Consider the following 24809-nt stretch of genomic DNA (forward strand, 5'->3'; position numbering starts at 1 on the left):
ATTGCAATTGAGTAGTTAACTTTTTTTTTTTTTTTTTTTGAAATGCATTATATAACCATTCAGCAATGCAGAGGCAAAAATGGGACTATGGACCTACTTACGTGAGTAAGTAAGAACAGGCAGTATTTTCATCCTATTTTCATTATTTTATGCTTTCCGGTTGTTAAATCATTACTAACATAGTACAGTATATTTTAATCTGGAAGTTTTAAGGGGTATGTATCAGGTGAGCTGAGTTCCATGCCTTCTGTCTAGAGAATACACTGCCTGCAGAATTAATGCTCCTGGCAATTCTCATTAGCTCCCCAGATGGTTCAAGGACAGACAGAGAGGAAAATAAGTGTCCTCTGTGGCTCTCCAGCTATACCCAGGCCTTCTCACTTTTTGGGCAGTGCTAGGTCTGGAACAGTTGGCTCTGCCATTTGGGATTTGGATCAGTTGAGTCACTTTCCCTAGGTCTACCGTATTTACCAGTGCAGTTTCCTTCCCAGTAATGCAGCTGAATGCATGTGTGTATGTCTGTCCATCTATTTATCTGTCTATCTCAGCTGGGCTCAGAGCTGAACGTGGTGGCACTGCTTAGCACACTAATAAATCAGACTTGTTTCAAATTTTAAAAGAAAACTTTAAAAGAAAATTAGGCTGGCATTGAATAACAGTGCACCCTTTGCTAATAGTTCTTGCACATTATTCACCATTATTGCTAGTACTATGTTTCAGTTCTTGCATATTATCAATCATTATTATTGCAAAGTAGTCGGCCACTTGTGTTTATATCCTAAATTAGCTACGAGTATGAAACACCACAGAGCTAATGATGTAAAGTTAGGACAACAGGAGCTGGTGCTGAAGTAGGCGACATCTTTCTCCACATGCAGTCCTTTCCCAAGTTAGGATTTTATCTGTTAATAACTGTTCTGTTGCTTGTCTTATCAAGACCTGTGTTAAGTGAGTTCATGTAACTTAGAACCTTTACCTGTGGGATTAAGAGCAGAATGTATTCACATAGTAGGGAGTGTTCTATTAACACATAATATACCCAGAGTATTTTGACTCTATTTTAAATTCTGATGTATGTAGTGATTGCTGATAGAGAACGAATTTGGTCACATATAAAATTGTGTTTATTTTATTGTATTTAAAAATTGTTCCTTTCAAAGCAGTGTTTCAAAAAGCAGTGTAGCACTGAAAAAACCCCAACATAGATATTCAATAATGTATTGACCTAATATTGTAAAATATTGCAAATTTAGCTATTATTAAACTGAGCACAGATTGCATTACTTTAAGAGGATTCATTACGTCCTGTTGTTCCCCTCTTTAACTGAGCCTGTTCTTTACTGCCTTCCCCTCTCTTGGTATGGCTGGGCACACTGCTAATGCAGATTAGCTGGCCGCGGTTTCCTGTGTTTATGGGATGGGTATGTTTTTTTGCCCTGCAGCAGCAGTAGCGCAGCACGTACATGCCTTGGGTGCAGCAAGATACTGCTCTGCTCAAGTGCCCTGTCTCCTGCTGCTGCCCTGGCTGCTGATGCTGGCTCTGCGGAGCCGCCGAATCTCCCTCCCCGTGGCGTGTGGTCCTCTTGAGTGCAGTCGCTGACGTCAGGGCGCTGTGGCCCTGCCTGCGCTCCGGCTGCTCCCTTTCCTTGCTCAGTTCACCTCCAGTAGCCGCAGGTCAGCGCGGCAGCCGCTGACAGCTGCGCTCTGCCGCTGTCACACGCTGCCCCGTTTTCTTGACTTGCGGGGTCTGAAGCGCTCAGCAAGAAATAAGAGCGCGTTGTGAGCGTGAGAGGAGGATATGCGGCAGGAATTCTGGAGGTTACCCCAGTAAGACTGAGCATGGAAACAGAGAAATACAGAGCCAAGCAAGCTGGGGATTTATAATGCAGGCAGCATTTCCAGGTTTCTTTTCCACTTTGCTCTCATCCTGCTATTGGATTTGAGATCATGTATGTGTTTTGCTGTTGATTACTGGGGGTATTAAAATCTAATGAAAGAAGAGGATTCAGAAGGATTAATATGTTTTGATTCAGAGAGTTTTTTTTTTCTTAACCCTTTTGTTGATCTTCATTAACACAGCTATATCTTCGTTACTCTCATTTTAGGTCTGTTAATATTGTAGCCTTTGGAAATGAAAGAGATGGATTTTCTGAAGACAATCAGCAGTCAAGCCTGATCTGGAGCTATCTAGGGAGAAGCGCTCTCATTTCAGAGACAGAAAGCAGTGTGGTGCTGAATTCTGCCAATCACATTAGAAACCCGGTGTTTACTGAATATCAAGCCCGAGTGTTTGGAAATGTCCGATTGGTGGTACATGACTGTCCTCTTTGGGTAAGAGATTGGTCTGAAACTTATTAACTAAACTTGACAGTACAGGCTGTTTTAATCAAATGAAGTGTTTTTATTTTTATGGGATTTAGTCATATTTTGCTTATCAAAAATACTAAAAGCATGTAAAATGTAACTAAGGCAAATACCAAAAATTCTCTGTGGAGAATGATGAAATGTTGCTCATTAACAAGCCAATATGTTTCATATGCTTGATGGTGATATTTATTCTTTAGTGAAAATTTTACTGCAAATAATGCAGCAGTAAACAGGAACCTCTTTGGGAAGCTGAAATATAAGCAGTGTCTCCAACTATTTATCTGCAACAATAAAAAAAAAATGCATTTTTTTCAAAAATGAAAAAAACTTTGAGATATGACAATCTATTAATCTATTGTAGAGTACACTATATGTAGTCATTTTATTTTCTGTTATAATAAGTAATCACATCTTTACTTACCGTCTTCTATGGGAAATAGTGTTAAAAGGATTTTGGCAGTGTTCCCATGTTGTCAGCACTCTTGTTGATAGTAAGTGAGGCGGCTCAAGTATGAGCAGAACAGTGTTTACATAAGAAGTGACATTGATCATCTGAATGTGCTAAAGCATATTTTAATAACTATTTAGCTGCCTGATTTCATGCACTTATACTGAGTCCTTCAGAGGACTCAGAGCTAGTAACAATAAGCTGGCATCTTATATCAGTTTGTATCTTATCTAGATTAAATGTATGCAGTTAAGGTGAGCTAGTCATTCGGCAGCTGTGTGCACCAATAGCTGTGCTTCAAGTGAGGCAAACTGCTCTTCCTCCTCTGCATGGTTCCTTTTAGCTGTCAGGGTGGAGGAGCAGAGAGATGCATACTTGCACAGCGAAGTCCTCCAGTGCATAACTAGGCACTTTTATGACATAAAAGGTGTTAAAGGCTGAGTTAACTCATTTTTCTCTTTTGATGCTAGGATAACATTTCTTTATTCTGCCTCTGCATGAGTCTTTCTCAGCCCAGAATGTTGCTTAGCTTTTTGGGCGCTGAGATAGCAGCCTTCTTCTATAGTGATTGATACGGACTTCTGAAAAATGGTTGATTCCTGGTTCCTGATGCTGACTCCCCGTAAGATGGATGAATGTTATGGATAAATTTTGGAGAATGGTGTTTCCAACCTGCAATGGGGCTACCTGCACAGTTGCTCCATTTCCCTTTAAAAGCCAAAAATGTGTTAACTGTCTATACGCTATACTGTCGTCTTTGATATTTCTGGCCTTAACATATTAAGAGAATTCATGATTCTCAACTCAAGATTCCCATTAGTATAACCATATTTTGAGAAGATCTCTTTCCAAGTGACATTTGAAGAGTGCAGGAGAGAAATGTTTGGGTTAGGGAGTGTGTTTATCATTTACAGTGATGACATGGAGTTTTAGAGATGGTGGTGGAGTATACTTAACAAAATCTGAAGGCAAAATGCCACTGTTGACCAAAGCACTTTTATCTTAGTTTATTGAGCATTAAGTGTGTTTCTGTGGCCTGTTATGTCCTGAACTCTGTTTATAAAACTTTGTGCTGATATCTTCCATGTTGAGTGGACAGCTAACCAAATAGACAGATTTCTTGGTGATTCAAACAGCTGGAAAATATTTTGACAAAAGATACAGACATAATCTGAGAGGAGGTGTAAAGAACTGAGGAAGACCACTTGTGCTATCATCATCGCAGCACAGTGTGATTTTTCTGCTTCATCAATTGCCAATGCATGCTCAGTTTGTGATGTTATATAGCGTGCTCAGCTGGGTTGTGCCACTTTTTCTTTTTTTTTTTGTAAACTCCAGTATGGCGGTTAGTAACCAATAAGGAAGAATTTGCAAGATGAATTTTATGAATTGCTTTGGTAAGAGTTGATTTATTTAGCAAGGCATATCACCTTGGGAACTGAGGTGCCATTTCGTTGGCTTGCATGTAGTTTACAGCTGCAGTTGCTTTACACTGAATTTCATTAAGCCACTCGAGAGGCAGGTTGTGGGAGCCACGCTTTTGAGGACTTTTTCTGGGGCATTGCCACTGTTATTGTCAGACCTCTACAGGACTGATTAAAGCTCAAATATATTATCCGCAGTTTTGGAAAGGTGTTCTGCGAATCTTTCTAAAGAAGTTCTCTCTTTCTACAATCTGTTTGCCAGGCAATGAATCTTTATAGGTCTGTTTGCAGTAACCGTACTAATCCTTTGAATGCTGTGAGTTTTCTTACAGTTGTGATGCCATCCACTTTTTCTTTTCCTTTAGCAGCTGCCTTATGCTCAGATTCCTAGCTACACTGACTGGCCCTTTGGCCCCTTTACATGTCTGAAGGGAAAACAATCTTCTTTTTATTTTATTTATTGTTATTAGGAAACCCCTCACATTTCAGCTTCATTTTAGAACTATAGATTGCAGATTTTCATTGTTGGTATGTGATCCTTTCTCATTTTAAAGCTTGGCTGTCTGAAAATGGCAGTTTTTTCATATCCTGTTATTTTCCCTACTGCTTTTTTGTTTGTTTGCTTGTTTTAATAGCAGAGCAATCCTAGCCTTCATAGCATTTTTTTGTTCGTTTGTTTTGTGCTCAGCCTATTAAAGGTAAAAATGTTTTGGAAAGCCCGGAGTTAAAAAAAAGAAAAACAAAAAGGCTTTTCATGATTGTGTTATGATTTGCCTTGATTTATACGCTACATGTTGCTTAGCTAAATTATTGAAGGGCCTAGTAAATTATAGAGTGTGCACCTACAGAATTTGTCATGCCAACTAATGGAAGTGACTGATTAGGAATTCTGTTGCCTGGCAAACTTGCAGAGATCATCCTCAAATAATAGAGGGGCACATAGAAGCTGATGTAGGAAATGTTGTTTGAGGATTTTTTTTTTATTCCAAATCCTGCAATATGAGAACTGGCGGACACTTAATTAAAACCAGTAGGTGATCAGTTCAAAACAGATAAAACAAAATGCTTCTTTATACAACAGGCAGTTAGCTTCTGGAGCTTCTTGCCACAGGGGTTTGAGAAGGCAGGTGTCACTCTCCAAGTTGGTGAATTAATGGAGAATGATTCCATAAATGGATTTGGGACAACTTTCTAGCTTCTCAATAGGTTGTCTGCATGTTCTAGACACTTTTCTAATATTCCTAATTACAGCAGTTTGGGATTTTGTGGAAGTAGAAGGCTATGACCAGGATCCTGAGGTCTCCCTAGGCAGCATCTGCTATTCCTATTGATAAAAATGAAGTACTGAGCTAGAGGGACCATTAGGGCATTTCTTACATTCCTACAAATGACTTTTAGAAGCGTGGGTATTGCAAGAGCAGAGTGGTTTTCATTGCAGTTCCAGAAAGGCATTCATAAATTAGTTTCCACAACAGAAATATTGTACAGATACAAAGTCTGTATGATTTTGTAGGGAAATCACATCCCCACTGCCTGTTAAGGCTTTGTAACCTTTAGTCCTTGCAAGTATGGCTTGCTGATGGCAACAACATGTCTTGAGGCATGTGTACATCTAAGACATGTAGAAAAGAATAAAGCTTTTTTTTTCCGTAGTAAGTCTTGAGGGGAAGCAATGGATTATAATTTAAATGAATAAGGTTGGAGAACCCTTAGATGTGCTGTTAATTTTTCTTTTGTCACTGGTCCTGTCAATGGCTGTCTTGAGAAATGAATTGTTTCAAGAGCAGGAAGTGACAAGAAGTAGCTGCTAGGTAAGTTTCGTAAATGGTGAATAGTCATTTATCCTCTAAAGAAGTCCCTTCCGCTATTTTTTGCATGAAAAGTGCCTTGAAGGTGATAAGCAAGGTGTGCTTAACTTGGCTAAGGCTCCAAGTATTCCGTCTCCATGACGGGTTGGGCAAGTAACCCTTTGGTGAAATATTTTCACCAAATTTTCCCAGTACATGAGCAGTAACCTAAAAAAGCTACCGCAGCTTTGCTGCAAGAAGAAAATAATCATGGTGAGCCTTCTAGGAGTATATCCTTCTCATTTATCTCTCTAAAAAACAGCCATCTTCAAGACGGGTGTTTTGGAGGTGCCCAGTTTAAACCGCATGTTCCATTCTATAAGAAATTTCCATAAATACTTTTTACTAGTTGTGCTCAAGCCTGTTGAAGAGTTCATGACCTCTAGAGGTCCCTTCCAACCTTAAACATTCTACGATTCTATGATGATTCTATGTATATTTGTATACCTGTGCATTAGCCCTCAGTGGGGATTTTGCTGATTTTTCCCAAGCTCACACAGATGAACCTGTACAAACTTGGACTGAACTTGAAAGTGGGCATATAGGAGAAGACTCCAAGGGAACAGCCCCTTATTCTGTCTTCTAACATATGAAAACTAAATATTCTTCCCTTATTTGTGTTATTTTGATTATGAATAATCTGTATTATTTGGGGGGTTGTATTGTATTGTTCCCTTAGGCCTTTAGTTGTGCTAAACATACTACAAAAATTTTGTAGTTTACTACAAAATTTTTAGAACTTCACCATCTAAAGTAGAAGAGATGATGTTCTTGTTTCTTGACAATAGATGAGGTGCTAAGAAATTTCATCTAGTTGTGTGTCTCAAGGTAATGTAGCTGGTAATCTAACGACTAATGATGCTACTCTTGTGTTTATGTATGAATTTTTATCTTTTTGCTAAGAAGAAAGTATGTTCTTCTGGCTGTCAAACTGGACCTTTTTGTTTGTTTGAGCAAGGATTCGTTGATTGCTAGGAGACTGGAGAGGTTCTTCTAATTCCTGTGAGCAGCCCACGAGAAAAAACCATGAATTAAAAGCCAAGCATGAGGTTACAACATACTGTGCAGGTTTTACTGACAGTAGCTATCTAGTGTTCTTAAAATAGAGGGCAGAACAGAAGTTGAAACATATTGGTTACAAGCATGAGACCTTTGATGAAACCACCTGCAAAACGTGTAGAGAAATGAATCAAAATTGAAGTTGATATATGACTGGATTAAGGTAGTCTAAATGATACTTTTAAGCATGGTGGAGAATTTGCTAAGTCTGGGTTTGTAATAGTCTCTGAGTTGATTGAAAAAAACAAATACCAAGAGCATTGCCCTTAAAGCTCTTGTCAGCATGGTGAATAGCTTTAGAATGGCTATTCTTATTAACTTGTTAATTAAATCTCTCCGAATCTCTTATTCCAGAACAAGAACATCTACTACAGTAATTCTCAGGAACACCTGCTCTACTTTAGGCTTATTTCCTGATTTAAGTCTTTGTAGAGATAAGGTCTAAATTGGGTACAAAATGCACTGACAGTCTAGGCAAATATTTGCCCGTTGACATACTTTTGTCAAGGTAGTGTTCTCTTACACTGAAGAGTACTGCAGCTAATTCAACACAGGTTTGAAATGGTTATTTTGAAGCAATGAAAAATATCTACTCTACTGAGAATGAAAACCATTTCACTAGCTGATAGTAATGATATGTATATGTATATAAATAAAAGATGGGAAGCAGAAATATATATATATAATTATAAAGGAGGAAATTATAAAGCACAACTTCTGCTCTTTTTTTGTTGACTCTCTTCAAATAAGAGTTTGGAACTATCGTTTGAAGATCCGTCTGTGAGGTTTTGTGTTGAAAATATTGAATAGGTGGTGCTTCTATTTATAAATAAGAGAATTCTTGATCAATGTTTTTTTCTGTTTAGGATATATTTGACAGTGACCGGTATACTTCTCGCAGTCTCATTGGAGGAGCTGATATTATTGTGATTAAATACTCTGTCAATGACAAGACTTCATTTCAAGAATTAAAAGACAGTTATGTTCCAATGATAAAAAAAGCATTAAACCACTGTTCCGTTCCTGTAATAATTTCTGCTATTGGTGCAAGAAAAAATGGTATGTATTCAATCTCTTATAGTAAGCAGTAAATACATCATTTGAAAATTATGCATATAGTGAATTTCAGTAGAAGCTATTTATTTGTCCAGGATGCTAACAGACTCAAGTTTGACTGTATGAGATAAATATTGCAGTTTCAGGTTATCTCTAGCCATTGTATCTAGTATAAGGTATCTCTAGTAAGTGAGTTGAAATGAGGTCTGTTAGCTTGGAGTCACTGGAGAGGAGGATAAATTCTCCAGCATGTGCTTCAAAGAATTAAATCACCAACCCTTTGAATGGATGTTGTGCTAACATAGCCACAAGGAACAGGGTGCTGCCATAGCTAAAACAGCTAAACTGTTACAGGAGAGTAGCTATGGTATAGCTATGAAGATTACCTTAGCTTGCTTATACACTCAGCACAAACGATTATTTGATTTTTTTTTAAATAAATTTGAATATCATAGCTACGAAACTACGAATAGTTATTTTTAGAACTGAAAGACCTAGTGGGCTTCAAAGTGATACACAGTTGACAGGCATAGTTCCAATGAAAACATGTTTATGCTTTAGATAGAGATTAGTACCTTTGCTCTGCTTACATCAAGGAAATAAGCTTAAAAAAGATACTGGATACCGATCAACAGACAAACATTATTCTGTATTTTGAAGCATTTTATCTTGTGCTTCTGTTGATTTTTCAAGCAAATCTATTTTTTCATGGGATCTATTTTTTTTAAGGTTTTTAAAGGTTTTTTAAGGGTTTTTTTTTCCCCCCCTTTTTAAGTTTTGCTTCTAAGGCAAAATGAAGACTCCCAAACTTGTATCTGTAGTTGTCTTTTATTTTTAGCATTTGGCTAAAACAAGCATTTCCTGGCATCTCTTTAGATTATTTAATGTGAACAACTTATGCAAGTCATTTATTTTCTCAGAAGTGCCTTGCACCTGCCCGCTGTGCACTTCAGACAGGAGGAGCTGTGTTACTACTTCTGAAGGAATTCAGCTTGCTAAAGAACTAGGAGCTACGTACCTTGAGTTGCATACTCTTAATGACTTCTACATACAAAAATATTTTGGAGGAGTGGTAAGTGAGAAACTGTGGTGTTGTAAGTAGAGCATAGAGGAAATCTTGCCAATAATTGGTTCAAATCTTGACCTCAGTGTAAAACACTGTAGTGCAAATGTCAAGTACAAAACTAATGTGTTGCTTTAAAGAGTAAGTAGAAGGCATTCCATCATGCTTCCTGCTGAGAGTGAAATCCCACTGGTGCTAGCAGAGTTAGTAATACTAATGGTGCTTCAGTTTTAACCAACTTTTAAGAAATTTTAGGGAAACTGAAGTACAGAGGAAGACTTTTTTCACTACTTCTGGCCTTTCTATGTGCTCAGGTAAGATGATCAAAACTCAACTGTAAAAAGGCCCTCAGCCTGTCATCAAACTTAAAAGTTAATTTCTTCTTTAGTAAAGTGATTCGACTAGGTGATTTGCAGAGGTGGCTTCCAATCTGAATTTCTCCATAATCTTCTGTTACTTCTGGATTTTAATTGCTCAATCTCTTACAGTTGTTCCGCTTGTAAAGTGAGAATCTTTAAGTGCCCTTTTTTTTTTTTTTTTTTTTTAACATGTTCCTATAGTTGCTTGAATCACAGTCATTAAGCAGGTTAGAGCCCTGAGCAGAACACATAGTCCCTTGCAGTAAAGCTGAACCAGGCAGGAACTGCAAAGCTTGTTATAATGCATCATCTGGGATTAGCTCCTTCCCTCACTCTCTTGAAAACAGGAAATTCTGCTGTGCAATTTCTGACTTTAATCTCTTAGAACAAACCTTGGTCAAATACATCATATTTTAATGCAGTTTTTCTAGAAAACAGTTTAGCTTTGTGTGGTAGTCTTGGTTATTTGCATAAGATTTTATGTACTGGTTTGTTATATCCATTACTAGAGCCCAATCATTCAAGTCTTATTTTTCTGTATAATGCTATAGCTCGTAACTGCTAACACTGGAAAAGTGACTTTCTTTCTGGTCATATACTTGTCATTTCTGCCAAGATTAGCCATCACCATTTGGAATTAGTAGTCTTTTAAATTATGCTAATTCCAACTACAGTTGATATTTTCTAGTGATAAAGAAGTATTATGACTCTGATAACCTAGATTATTGTTTGTAATGCCACTAGCTTCAGCTTTGCATGTAATATGTACTCATCATTCTTAGATTGGCATAAGTTTTTTCTTAAATAACTAGTGTTTTTAAAAAACGATCTTCATGTTTTAGCTGGAATACTTTATGATCCAAAGTTTGAATCAGAAGTCATCTGACAAAATGAAGAAAAGAAAAAAGACTCAAAAATGTCGAGTTAAACCACCTCAGCTTGAACAACCAGGTGCTCGTTGATATCCAATCTTTACTATGTTATTCTATGTTATTTGTTATGTATGGTGTATATATACATGGTGTTTTATGCAAGTAATGTGTTGTTATCATCATTGTGCTTGATATCTGTCACCAGCTGCTGTGGTTATCTTGCTATACTTGCATAATCCTTTAGTGATGCTTTAAATTTTTCTGGGAGATTTTGTATGCAGTATATAGCATTGCAATGGATCTCTAATATATACAAAAATATATGGAACAGGGATTTTCTGGTCCATTTGATGAAATAATACAAGTATGTGTTAATAAAAGCCTTATATAAGAATTTTACAGATATACTACAAAAAAATCCTTATATATTCCTTTATTACAATGCAATATTGCCAAGTAGTGGTTTTAGTTTGCTGCAAATAAAACATGGGGAAGTGTTTACTTCCCTGCATTTGACTTATGAGTGCTTAGTATGCATGTGTAGTGAAAGGATTATTGACTAATAGTTAGTTCTAAATATGCAGCGTGCTTTTCCCACTCTCACTAGAAGTGCACCCAGATCTTTTATGCTTGGTAATCATTTATTTTAAAAGTAAGCACATAAAGAAGTTTTATAAAATGGTGGGCACTTTTTGCTAAATAGTTTAATTCTACTAATTAGTTCCACTGTTAAAATATTTTGCTAAATGTATTTAAGAAATATATATGACATTTTCCTATAAAACATTTTTTTGAAAATAGATCTTAATTTGATCAGATCTCTGGGAAAAATCGTACTGTAATTAATACTTAAAATCTACAGACCAACTCATTATCTTTTCTAGAAAAAATGCCAATCTTACGAGGTGAAGCCTCACACTATGACTCTGATTTGCACAACTTGCTGTTCTGCTGCCAGTGTGTGGATGTCATATTTTACTCTGAAGACTTAAAGAAAGTCGTAGAAGCTCACAAGATCATTTTGTGCTCCGTAAGCCATGTCTTCATGTTGCTTTTCAATGTGAAAAGTCCAGCTGACATTCACGATTCTGCTATCATCCGGACGACACAGAGTCTCTTCGCAGTGAACAACGAGGCTGTGTTTCCAGTTCTTAGCAGTGGCTCCTCATGTGACCCACCAGTAAGAGTCGTTGTTAAAGACTCTGTCTTCTGTTCTTGTTTGTCAGACATTCTACACTTCATTTATTCAGGTATCCCATGAGAATGGATCCAGCTAATTACTTCTTTTACAGCAAATGTGTTGCTAAGGTGTATGTCTGTCATCCTGAAAAATATGCTGCTGGTGAGATCAGTTTCTTTGCTACAAAGAAATTGGTACCTCTGTTTATCCCTTGTGATTATTAGGAACAATGTCTAGGGGAAAGTTTTCCTTCAGCTAAATTTCATTAAAATACAAGCTTTTCGCATATTAGCTGGCATACAAAATGCAATGAACAGAGATTAAAAGAAGTATTTTATTTAACTAAATCCTTAAGCTACACTTAAAAGATTTACTCAAAAATGCAGCATTGGAAACAGATAATTTCAGGCCTCTAAATCTACTTAAAGTGGTTGCATGTTCAAATATGCTGAAGGGAATGAAGGTTTATTTAAGAAAAACTATTAAGTGCTTTCTCTTCCTGATTAACTGCCTTGAGTGCAGGGGACTAAATAAGACTCCATATGTCTCGCTATGAATTAAATATGGGCAGTGACCTCATCTAACTAGAATTAATTCTAACCGTCCATTAAAACAGCACTAATATCTTTCTATCTTTTTAAATGTTGCTCAGTAATCCTCGGGTGAAAGAGGAGTGTTTTTTTTCATGGAAGTACCTGACGCTTGATGATTCTTTCTAAAATATTTTTCAAGTTGTCAGTACAGTGTATTTTATATTTGTGGAAAGACCTAGCAGACTTCTTAAGGACGCATTCTGATTTTAGTTATAATAAAAAATAATATCATTAAAGATGCATATGTAAGGAAACCTAGTTAATCTCTCCGTTAGCACTTTCAAAGCCAGTGTTGACCATAGAGAACCGATGCAGTAGTTTGTCTGTTGTAATAGCACATCTCCTGGATAATGTGTTTCCTTGACTACTGTCATTTGAGTTGCAGTGGACAAATCCAGTAATAATGTGTATTTTATTTGCTGTCAAGAGATTCTTGACTGTTTTGGCTAGATTCTACTCCAAGTCAACTAGAAACCTTCTCAGACTATCAGAAGAAATACGTTTTAAACCTGGATAACGTTTGCTGTTTTATAGAGGGAGGGAAAGCATAGAGAAAATTAAGAGATCACCTTGATCAGAAATTCCATTGCAGATGTTGTCTTTTTAGTTACTGGTAATTGATTATGCTGTAAACTTTTCTTGTTCAGACACTTGCTATTTATGTCTCCTAAGGATTAGATAAGAGAAAAGCTGTGGATTTCCTTTTTCCTCTAAAAGTCATTTCCAAACGTTACATTGTTCTGTGATTATATTTAAGGATACTTTAACATACTGTTCTTTGAACAAACAATGACTTTTTTTTTTGTCTCAGCCCATTCAGCCCTGCAAGAAACTTTCACTAAATATCTCCAATATTACCTTTGTGCGTTTGATAAATAACTGAGATATAAAATGCAGGTTTAATAAGGTTTAATGTATGGTCAAAATGTGAGAAAACTGCATAGTGAAGGACGATTGAAATGCAGGCTAAGCCTGCAAGCAAGTTTGCTGTGGGCAGTAGCTGAGTTGCTAGCACACTGAACGTATTTGACGTGGTCATGAGGCAGTAACTTCCAGAGCAAGGGAAGAGCAGCACCTCCTGGCTACCTTGAACAGATTCAGTAGCGCTTGTTTAATGGAGACTAAATTAATAGGTTCTGGTAGAAACATCCTTTTTTTCCGGCGGGCGGGGGGGCTATCTCAGTGTTTCATTGAACAGCTGATCACAGATACTGTACTAAAATGGAATTATTTCTAATAATATTGTAAATTCCAGTCATGCTATTCCATACCTAATATTATGCTTTCCAACAGCAGTTTTCTTGTAAATGCTTTTGGTCTTCTCAATGGCTTTGACTAATTTTAGGTGTTCATATTTCTAAAGTAGTCCAAGGCAGCTAGATGCATTTCTTTTCTCTTCTTTCTCAGTTAAATTAACACATCTGAATCCTCTAGACAACACTGAAAGTCTGAATTTAGACATAGTGTCTGTACTGTCTTTACTTGGTCGAATTTTTGTAAAAAGTCACCACCAATTTACTGCAAATATTTGATCATGGTAGAACTGCATCTTTAACTTCCTGAGCATAAATATACAGCTGACAAAAGTGCTAAAAATATAATTTCTGTAAGAACTGCTTTGCACTGATGTGATCCTTCTTCTTCCGGCTAAGTCCTGTGCCTATTCTATTTATTAATCAATGTTATTTGCTTTTGTGATAGGTGCTTTCCAGTGGGAACGGTTAGAAGAAGATATAAAAAAGAAGCTAAAGGATCCTGAAAAAATTGAACATGTGCTTGAGAAAGTTAAATGTATCCTCAAAACTCCTGGGAAGGTACCTCTAACTCTTCTATTTTTTAGTATTAGTTAATTAAGTTCTTAGGAAATTCTTTTGTATGCATTGTTTCATTGTAAGTCTTTGTTTTAACTTCATTTTGGTTTACATAGTACTTTATTTGTCAATGGGATGCTCATAAGCATTTACAAAAGAGAAAGGCATAGAGGGTGATATGCAGAATTAATATAATCAGTAAAAAGCACATAAGTAGGTTCCTTAAAAGGATTACTTATTTCCTGCTTTGCACACTGTTTGACAGTATGATTATATGTTCCTAATTCTCATGTAATAGAGGCTGCCCAGGAAAGCTTTACTGTCCTGGGTATGTGCCCAAAAGCTTTTCTTCTGCAGTAGCTTGGACGAGGCAGTTTATTTATTACTGTGGGAATATTGTCTATATAGGAATCAATCTATTGGCTGACATACTCAATTCACATTATGCTAATAAGGAATTACACAGTAGAATTAGTTTAAGCTGCTATTTACAGGTAGAATTACAATCCATGCTACTGTAGAGGTTGTACAAAATCTTTGTGCCAGTTTAAATGGGAAATGTTCCGGGACTGTCTTGAGATAACATAAAGATCAGAAGTTGCCAACTGTTCTAAGCTTCTGTTCTTCTTACTAGTCTTAAGTGTCCAAAACTAAAACTTCAAAAGATTGGAATAAAAAGACCTAAAACCTTACTAAGAACTTAACATAGTAAGTCTGAGTCTTTTTTTCTTTTTTTCCTTTGGATTTTCATCATGTCTTCAGTATACATTTATTTCACATTTAAAAGCTCTTCTTTAAAGCCATGAGAACTAGAAATGAATTGTGATTTTCTTGGTCAGATTAAAATTCAGAATTTTTCCTGTTTAATTTAAAATTTATCTCAACCTGATCTGGATTTCATTTACCATAGTCTAGTGGCATGATGTTGATATTGTTCTTTTTAGATAAGGAATGTAGTTCTAAATTCCATTTTTAAATTAAGAAAAAAATGGGGGGAAAAAAGTAACTGAATATGATAGGTTTTGAGGATCTCAGTGCTAGCACACCCACGTTATTAGAAGTCAGTGGTTAAGCCTGTGAATTCTAGTTGTCTTTGGCAGCTTTGGCAATTTCAGGACTTTTTTAGTAAGAATTACTGACTGCTTTGAACCAATATATGGCGTTCCTCTGAGGGACTTGGTGGACGCGATATGGGCAGCTCTGGCACACTCTAGAAAGCTGTGTGCTTAGATCTGCACAAATCCAACATGGCCATAATTGCTCCTCCTGCAGGGCATCAAAGCTCTTAGTGCAGCTTTGTGTCCACACAGTCTATATACGAATAATTTTTGGACTTGAGCAAGTTTGTAATCCTGCATTAACCTGCCCAGCAATAGCAGATGGAAATATTTGTCATAGGTCAAAGAATATCAGGACAAGACTCAGAAAGTGTGGGTGTAGCAGACTTGCTTTAGGTCTCTTATACCATGAAAAACAGGAAAATAAATATTACAAATCATTCCAGAATTATTTTTGTAAGAGATGTGGTTGAGCAGCATTAGCAAAAGAATATAAAATGCAAAGTGAAAGGCTGTTGTTTAGTTTCCCCATATCGATGTTACCTAGTAGTCACTTATACTGTGAGCACCTACACGTTACATTATTCTATTAATTTATTTTGCAGCTCAGCAATTTAAAGGACTGCAGAGCTCACCAGATAAAACGACTGTGTAGTACTTCTCTCAGGTTTTTCTTTAATACACCTGTGTTAGCTGATGTCATCTTCAAAATACAAGGTACAGTACCTCTCTTTTTGTTGCTATGGATGCATCTGCAAATCCAACATTTATCCTCTCTGTAAAAAAGTGGAAAATGGAGCTGATGACTGTATTTTCTCTTACATCTGCATTAGAGTCAGAATTAAGAAAATATATACATTTATTTATCATTGTATAAATTTATTTGCTATTGGTTTAGAGATACTGTTCTGTACTGATACTTTAGAGCAGTGTCCATTTGCAGGGCAGTTTATGAGGCTTGAGCCTTTACAAGTGACATCCGCCTTTAGGAGCAGACTTTGTGTCTCTGTGATTCATGTATGCTTCTAATTAGTGAAGTAATGCTTCTAGTGCAGGAAATGCTATCAGAGCATTCTAGCAATCTGGTGTTTTGTGTTTTTTTTTGCTTGCATCTACATACACACAAGCACTAGACATGGTGGTCTGTGCGCCTTTCAGGTTCCAAGATGCATGTACTGAGGGGTCTGCTCTAGTTTCCTTGCACTGACAGGATAGGGAATGCTGGCAAATTGCTTCTGATCACATTTCCTGTCTACTTTGGGTAGTCCTGGATGTTCTTTTTTGCACACTTTAGAAGCGGGGATTCATGTGCCTTATTTATTGTCCATTTTTTTCCTCTTAAAAATCTCTTAAAATCTTTTTCTCATTCTTAAAAATGCACTGAGATTTTTAAAAATCTTCTGGGATTTTGTTGACCTACTAGTTTGGGGCCATCAACATGTGCCATTTTTATTGCCTTTGCTTCTGGTATTTCCATGCATAACATTTTTAACACTTTCTATTGGAGTTCTCTACAGTACCGAAATCTGCAATTGCCATATAACAGATGTCTGCACATGAAAGCAGCCTTCATCCTTGCGAACGCCTATGTTATAGCTGCCTACTGCAATCCTATGAGTGTGAAATATTCTTTAATTTTTTAAAGAATATTTTTTAAAAAGATCTGCTGAGAAACAATAATAAGTATCTCTCCCCCTTCATTGCTAGTAGTAAAATGTGTGTTAAATTGACTTTGGGGAGCAGGGGCTAACTTGCTGTACTTATTTGCTTTTTACTTGAAATCCTTTTACATTTTATTGAGGAAATCCAAACTGGGGAAAGGCAACCAGGATTCACTGAAATAGCCTGGAGGATCCAACCTTCTATACAGACTGCATAGTGCTAGTGTCTTTAGGATAATATCACCTTTTTAACTTAGAGAGCTGCTGGTGGAGTTTCATAAATCTACTTGCAAAGATTGCTAAGCACTCCTTGGCAAAAGTACTGGAAGGAACTTTGCAAATGAAACTATTTGTATTTTCTGTTTTGTCTGTAAAGAATGTACCAATATGATAGGGTATTGTGGACAAATTTTTTGAAAATTACATGCATTTGCCCTTAAAAATAAAAAGAGAGGAGGAAAACAGCATTGCATACTTTGTAAGAATCAGAATGTGATGCTTTTTAAATGGTAATGTTTTTCTTTTTTTGTTTACACCCAGCCACCATGCAGAAACGATCTTTTAGGATTAGACAATTGTTTAATTATTCTCAGCTTTAAATCTCGGAGCCAAATGTGAAGAATTAATCCCTCAAAAATGAGTACGGGCACAAATAGATTCTTTCTAGATGTTCTGCTTAATATGTGGGAAAAATAAAAAGACCTTTGACAAAGAGAACAAAGTGCTATGGCCGAGTTTGATGACATAAACAATTCAGCTCAGTGTCCTACTCTTGAGAGAGGCGTTGTGGGAAGTTGATGAAATTGTAGCACCACTATATATCTTATGGAAAAAAAAAAAGTTTTATGAGTTGACTTTTTTTAAAAACTACATGCTTATCTGCTCAAAATGTTGACTTTTTAAAAAAAACTGGTAATTCTCTTAAGCTTTTATTCCTACTTCATCAATCACAATATTTTTAATACTTAAATAATAATTAAGACAGATTGAAGATTTTAGTCTCAATCTGGCAAAGGCATTTTAAAGTCTCTGCCTAATTCCTTAAGTACTGGAACAAAAGAATTCATGTATCATTTAAAATAGAAAAATCTGTGGAACTTTTAAGTTTTCCCTAAAATTTTAGTGGGTTTTTTTGGTGGAAAACCAATTCCCAGTGGTTTTAAAGCCATCAGGAGAGAATTTTTAAAAGAACACCCAAGACTTTTACTTTGTGTAAAGTTATTGAGTTAATTCTGAAAAATACTACCAATGTAAAGATTTAATGTAATTTCATCTATGAAAATTTGCCTTTCTATCTTTTGTGGTTATATGGACAGTGATTTCTTGAACACCACTCACATTTGTTGCCAAAAGGATCATTAATGGATGTGAATAGTTCATATGAGTAAGCGTTTACATAATGGTGTATTTATACCAGACCAGAAGCTGAGTTAGTGTAAACTGCTGGAAGTCCAGTTCTGTTAGATGTTATGCTAGTTGAAGACCTGTTTCTGTCTCATAAAAGTTTATCCTGTTTGAAACACTTACTGCTGGGAGCAGAGTATAGTAATAAATTTGTTGTTTATTTTTAAGGTCTAATCTATGAATGTAATACTTTTGTTTGCTGGTGGCTATTCATATATATAAACCTTGACTGGTCTAAAGTAAATGTGTTAATAATTGTCTATGTGATATTTTTATTTCAAACCCCACATAAAATAATTGTGCTCAGTGATATGTGAGACTTGCATGAACCTTGATATTAAAATCCAACCATGTATATAAATTTATCTTGAACTTTTGTTCCAGGTGCAACTGTACCAGCTCACCGAGCAGTTCTGGTAGCTCGCTGTGAAGTAATGGCTGCTATGTTTAATGGTAACTATCTAGAAGCAAATAATATTCTGGTTCCAGTGTATGGGGTTTCCAAAGATACTTTCCTCTCCTTTCTGGAGTATCTCTATACCGACTCATGTTGTCCAGGTAAGCAAATTTAAACACACAGATATATCTGTTAACACATTAGAGCATGGAGAATGAAGGGATATAGATCAAAGTAACAGCATTTTTAGTTTCCCTTCTTTTCTTATCCTTTTGTTATCTTATATTGGTAAGTATTCATCCTTTGTGTCAAATGTTATGATACAGAACTTCCTCCAATGTAAACTCACTAGAAAATCAGCTTTACATTAGTAGAAATATTTTCAGTTGAAGAGCTGGTGTAGTTTGAAAACATTTCTTGAAAGCATTTTTCTTCATCGAAACATGCCAATATTTTTCTGTATGATCTGTCTCAAGAAAGAGATTTTTTTTTGATTTTACAAATAAAAAAATAGTATTATTTAAGTAAAATCAATAAGTAGTCAATACAAGTATCTTTAATAAAATACTGCACTTGTCTTCTGATTACACAGCCAGACTCTAAAAAAAAGTGTATTTCTTGGAAATACATCTTCTGGAATTCTCTTTCCTCAAGAGAAAGAATATTGTTTTCTAATCTCAGTTCTAGATTTTATTTCAAAATTAGCTTTTGTTTTTTGCCACAAGATATGCTTGCCACATATTTTGTTAAGTCTAATTTAAATAAGCTTGGATTGCCAAAATACTTGGATATCTTGTTTGTGTATTAAAATTTGTCAAGAATAAGGGACTAAAATATTCTTAGCTTCTTAAGAACTGTTGTTTTTAGTGAGAAGAGTATCTATGTACTAAATCTGAAATATTATTTAGATCATATAATTATCCTTTTCTGCAACGAATGATACATATTTTTTGCTTTTGTTTTCTTTTTAAAAGAGTTCTACCTTGCTCTTAGGTGATTCCCTATTTTAATCTTTCAAACTTTTCATTAGTTTAAATGGACAAAAAGTGTATCTTTTTTTTAATTGTTATTCTATTGTTCTTGGGTCTTATTCCATTTTCTTTCACATGTATTGTAGAGGTTTCTTTTTTTTTTGGAAGAAAAGTTAGAAAGCTAAATCATTTTACTACTAACAACTCTCTTTAAATAGACCAGCAGCATTTGACTTAACATCCTCAAGATATATATAACTATGTAGTCAATAGACCACAATGTATTACACTAACTACTCTTGTTAATTAAGTAGTTCATATGTTAAAATGATACAGCAAACACTAATAACAGTGGAAAAATAAAAAGAGGGGATCAGCAGCAATTTCATATTGGGTACAGTGATAGAAGTTTCTGTGAAAAGTGGCCTTCATCACCTTTACAAAAAAAGTCAAATAAATGTAATTTCTGCTCTGCTCTTTTCCAGCTAGTATTCTGCAAGCTATGTCTCTCTTGATTTGTGCTGAGATGTACCAAGTAACAAGACTCCAGCATATTTGTGAGCTTTATATTATCACACAGCTTCAGAGTATGCCTAGTAGAGAATTGGCATCTACAAGACTCAGTATTGTTAGCTTGCTCAGAAAAGCTAAGGTATGTTTTTTTTTTACATTACATAACTATATGCAACACATAAGACTATATATATTGATTCTAAATAATAGAGGGCTTTTTGTTTGTTTTTAAAACATATTTGTTATGATTTTTAAGATCTTCAAATTTCAAAAACAAAGGTTGGTATATTATCTGTTGATTAAAGATTTTGGGATGTCAGAAGGGTGACTAAAATATTTTTACAAAAATACTATTCTGACCTCCATTTTTCTTTACATGTATGCTGAAGTTAGAGTAACTGTATCCGTAATATAATAAGCTGACATAAGAAGTACTCATAAAATAAGATAAGCAGAGTGCCTTTTGTGCGTGGTGGAGTCCAGACCACAACAGCTTTGAGAGTACAGAGCTCACCAAGATGGAGAAGAGGAAGGGAACATTCCTCACTTTTTTTTTTTCCCTGAAGTTCTGCTACTGTGCGGAAGCAAAGAATAGCACAGATTCATGGGATCAAAAGGAGACATAGGTCTGTAGCACAGGGTTAGGCCACACAGCTGGGAAGGGGAGTTTTAGAATCTGTGCATGGGTTTGCATCTATTCACATATTTCCTTCAGTGACTTTTTCTTCTTTATCTCCAACTGTTAAAGCTTTATATAATAAAACTGCTGTGTTGACAGCTGTAATCCAAAATAATGTACTTTGGCCTGTAAGCTTTGTCATTTTTTTTTTCTCTCCTACTTTTAGACCTGATAGTATTCAAAAGTTTTTTGTGTTTCTTTTCTTCTTGCAGTTTCACAATTCTGATTGTCTCTCAACTTGGCTTCTTCATTTTATTGCCACTAACTACCTCATCTTCAGCCAAAAGCCTGAATTTCAAGATCTTTCAGGTAGATTATCAATTATTTTCTTTTCAATAAATGCTTTTTAAGTTCTGCTTAGATTCAAAATGAGGTTCCAAATAATGCTACTTCTGCATGAGGGCATGAGTAAGACTTTTTTTTTGGATACACCATCTAATCCAATCCAATGGCATCTGGAGCCAGATGGTCCACCAGCCTACTATGTGACTAGTATAAGACACACAGAAGAGTAATATAGCTAGTGCTGCATCCACTTGGCCTTCCTTTTTTCCCTGAGTTTTTTCCAGATGATTCTTCACGGAGAGATAGGCATGCTGTGCATCATAGACCTTACACTGGGCAAAATGAAGGGAAGAAATAAAAGTTCATATGTGTGTATATGTATGTCAGGGAAAAACATTCTCTTCTCATTTGTCAGGATGCAAATATTCTCACAGTTAGAATTCAGATGCGGAGTATACTTCTCAAAAAATAGCAAATATCAGTAGGTGAACTTTTTTCTCTTTTTGTTGAAAAGGATGTTTACTCCTCATTTCCATTATCTTAAGTTTCAAGACTGGGCAATCACTGCTGCAGGCTGATTTAGAAAAGGCTGGGGTACAGAGATGAAAAGTGTGTTTTTATGAAGTCTAAATAGAATTCACCTAAATAACATAATCTGAAAGTCCATTATGTTTTTATTTTATTAGAGACAGAAATATGTAGAATCAAAAGATGAAAATCTTACTAAATTCTTAATAACCCTCTTCACCTTAATTTTTATTATTTTTATTTATATCTTTAATCTTTTTTTAACAGTTTATGCACTTGTGCCTGCATGTTTGTGTACTACGTTTAATTTATTTATTGCTTTCTTTAGTGGATGAGCGCAATTTTGTAGAGATGCACAGATGGCCCTCTGATATCTACCTGAAGCAGCTTGCTGATTACAGGAATTATATCCATTCTCAGAAATGCTATTGCACAGTAATGTAAGAAGACTCGAATGTAAGAAGATACTCGAAGTATATCTCATCTGGAAAATTTCACTTGAGAATTATTTAAAATATAAAAATCATATCAAGAGCAAATATAAATACTGAACACTGTATGCTATGCTGTAGTGCACTTACCAATGTTCTTTCCTTTAGATAATAAATCACTCTGGTTTTGTCTTGAAGAGGTGAGAAATGTATCCTGAAGTTTTATTTCAAATATCAGGATTTCACACCCATTAGGATCAAACCTACTATGGGTGTGTAACAATACCTCCACCTATTTTCCTTTCAGCTTCTTTATTGCTTATTTTTTTGGTCCTTACGGTTATTTTAAGCTGCTAAGGTGTTGAAAACAGATTTCTTGTAAATTTTGTGTTTGACCACAGCAGCAGTGCAGGAAAGTTGGGTAGCCAACTCATGAGCTCTTCAAATATCTCAGAATGTAAAGAGTTACCACGATGCTTATTGGCTTGCAAAGTTAAGGGTATGTTGAAGAAACATTTAAGTAACTGTTCATTTTCTATTTCAGGTGAAACTTCTCATTAACAGTACTTTTATAGTCATATGAACAGATATTCTTAATTTCAGCAGAATGCTTATGTGGCATTTGTTTAGTGTTTGTTTATTGTTTAGTGCTTCATAGTTATCTAAAAATGAAATATTTTCTTTCTCCCAGTAACTACAGCAAGGAAGTCTGTTCTAATACCTTGTCAAGCATCTTTGCTTTCAATATTCTGTGTTCTTGTAGGTAAAAATTCAGGAAAAATGTAAGTCAGTTAGGAGCATATTTATTCAGTACTAGTAGAAATAGAGAGGCAAAGGAAGGGGGTACACAGTTGTTCTTACGTTTTGTAGGAGAAAAATCCGTAGCAGTAGTAACTCTTCAGAAAAAAAAGTTTATCTCATAGTCAGAAGTTTCCTTCAGTAAGGAAGGAAAGTAGAAAATTACAGAAGTTTCCTTCAGTAAGGAATACCAAAAATGTTTCAAAAAAATATGTGGTCATGGAGGGAGGACACCTTTCCATGGGCATGTCAGTACTATGAAGATCTTCAGCTGTTGTAACATGAAATTCGGGACTTGGTTCTCTTTGAGCAGTCTATATAAAATGAAAGATCATAAAGCATTCACAAGCTACTACATATTATGCAAGTCTAGCTCTGTTTTGAATGAGTGCATTCTTTTTCAACTATAAATGATATATCATCAATATTATGAATAGGAAGTTCCTTGTAGGCAGCCATTGATAGTATTCCTGAGGTCACAGATCTAAATTATTCATTTAAATAGCCATTACAATATATATATGTAATAATAGTGATTACAGTATTATTATATAATGTATGCTGCAACTACATATACACCATATTTGTTAGAATCATTATTATATAGTTACAGTATATATTATATAATTACAATATATATTATATAATAATATGGTAATATTATTACAGGTTATGTTAAGGTCTCTATCTAGGGACAGCCACCTGCTGTAATTGAACCTCTTCACTGTCAGTCGTAGTGCACTTTTATTTCAATTCTATTTTCTCAGTTGCCTTTAATTTCATTTCTGTAGCGTCTGAGCCTAAAAGGGCACAGAAAAATACTGAAAAAATTACTGAGCATTTCTATAATCACAGCTGACCATCTCTAAAGCACCTGGAAACCTTAACTGTGAGGTGAAGGTAAAACTACAAATTGCTGGAACTGATTTTTTTTTTTGCATATGAAAATCCTACCTGTATTTCAATAAAATCTCATAGGCCAAGTGTTCTTCTCAAATTCCTCCCTAAAATCATGGGGATTTTCTTTTCTTTGCTAATATTTTGCAGAGATCTTCCCTATTTGGAGACCCCAAAAGAAAAAAAAAAGAGAGAGAGAGATAGATTGTGACTCAGCTGTCTAAGGTTAGCTTTATATAAGAGTAATGGTAATTCAGTTTTGATTTCTAACTTGTCATCTGGACTTTCTGAAGTTCTTTAAAATACTACCATTAATTGCATCTGATATAAGAAGACAAATTTAGAGCATGAAGCACTAAAGAGAACTTACTTAAGAAAAAAAGTAAGTAGAAAAGTAAAATATATAGAAATTAGATGTAAAGAAAGTTATTTTCTAAGGCTATGATGTTCATTCCAGTAGAAATTAAAAACTCTGAATTAACTGGATAGATAAGAAGAAAATTTAGAGTTTTTTTAAGAATAAGGCCATGGACAAAAATGAGCAAACAACTGGAACCATGGCTTGCGTAGGTACCTAACAGCATGTTTGCTTACAAGCTGTGCTTCTATCAGTAGGCAGCTTGCTTATTTAAATTACAATTATATGCCTTACACTAACTTAGTAGAAAAATGACAAGTTTATGTATGAATGTTTGTCTGTATTGCATGTAGTCCTGAGCTAGTATGTTACAGGTTTTTCGCTAGAAATTGGTCTGTTACCAATAATTTAGATATAGATAAGACACCACTTATTTTTAACTCCACATGAATATTTTATAAGCATTTAAACAATAAGCTTAAAGAAAATATCAACCCTTTGTATCTGAGCAACAGATATATTTTAATATTATGTATTTTAGTCAATTGTTAAAATCACAGGTTTTATACAGAGAAGGCTGTCAATGTAAATATTTGTTATTTATTCACAGATTTACTATAACTTACTATTTGGACATTAAAAATAGCTTTTCATCTTAAAAAGTATCTTCATAGTGCCACCTGTATCAGGTGCAAATATGCTACCGTGGCAGACCTAGAATATATTTGATAAATTTATGAAAGAGTTTTC

The 24809-nt window shown here is 35.3% G+C and overlaps 1 protein-coding gene across 1 annotated transcript; it reads left to right on the plus strand.

Moving 5' to 3' along the window:
• The first annotated feature begins 65 nt into the window (after window positions 1-65).
• RHOBTB3 (Rho related BTB domain containing 3) lies at window positions 66-21153 on the plus strand. The gene is made up of 12 exons (XM_088533742.1): window positions 66-105; window positions 1839-1902; window positions 2106-2331; window positions 8012-8204; window positions 9122-9273; window positions 10466-10574; window positions 11380-11745; window positions 13970-14082; window positions 15743-15854; window positions 18587-18760; window positions 20056-20222; window positions 20975-21153. The coding sequence occupies exons 1-12, from the start codon at window positions 66-68 to the stop codon at window positions 21110-21112; spliced, it is 1854 nt and encodes a 617-aa protein (XP_088389868.1). The 3' UTR covers window positions 21113-21153.
• The last annotated feature ends 3656 nt before the right edge of the window (window positions 21154-24809 follow it).

This window comes from Tinamus guttatus, unplaced genomic scaffold (genome assembly GCF_059628265.1).
Source record: "Tinamus guttatus ecotype Peru unplaced genomic scaffold, ASM5962826v1 Tinamus_guttatus_pri_ptg000517l, whole genome shotgun sequence".
NCBI lineage: Eukaryota > Metazoa > Chordata > Aves > Tinamiformes > Tinamidae > Tinamus > Tinamus guttatus.

Excerpts from the sequence above, each read along its gene's own strand:
- RHOBTB3 (XM_088533742.1), top strand. The coding sequence starts at position 66 with ATGCAGAGGCAAAAATGGGACTATGGACCTACTTACGTGA. Across the intron at positions 106-1,838 it reads CTATGGACCTACTTACGTGA|CATGGAAACAGAGAAATACA; the intron begins GTAAGTAAGAAC and ends AGTAAGACTGAG. Across the intron at positions 11,746-13,969 it reads TCTACACTTCATTTATTCAG|GTGCTTTCCAGTGGGAACGG; the intron begins GTATCCCATGAG and ends CTTTTGTGATAG.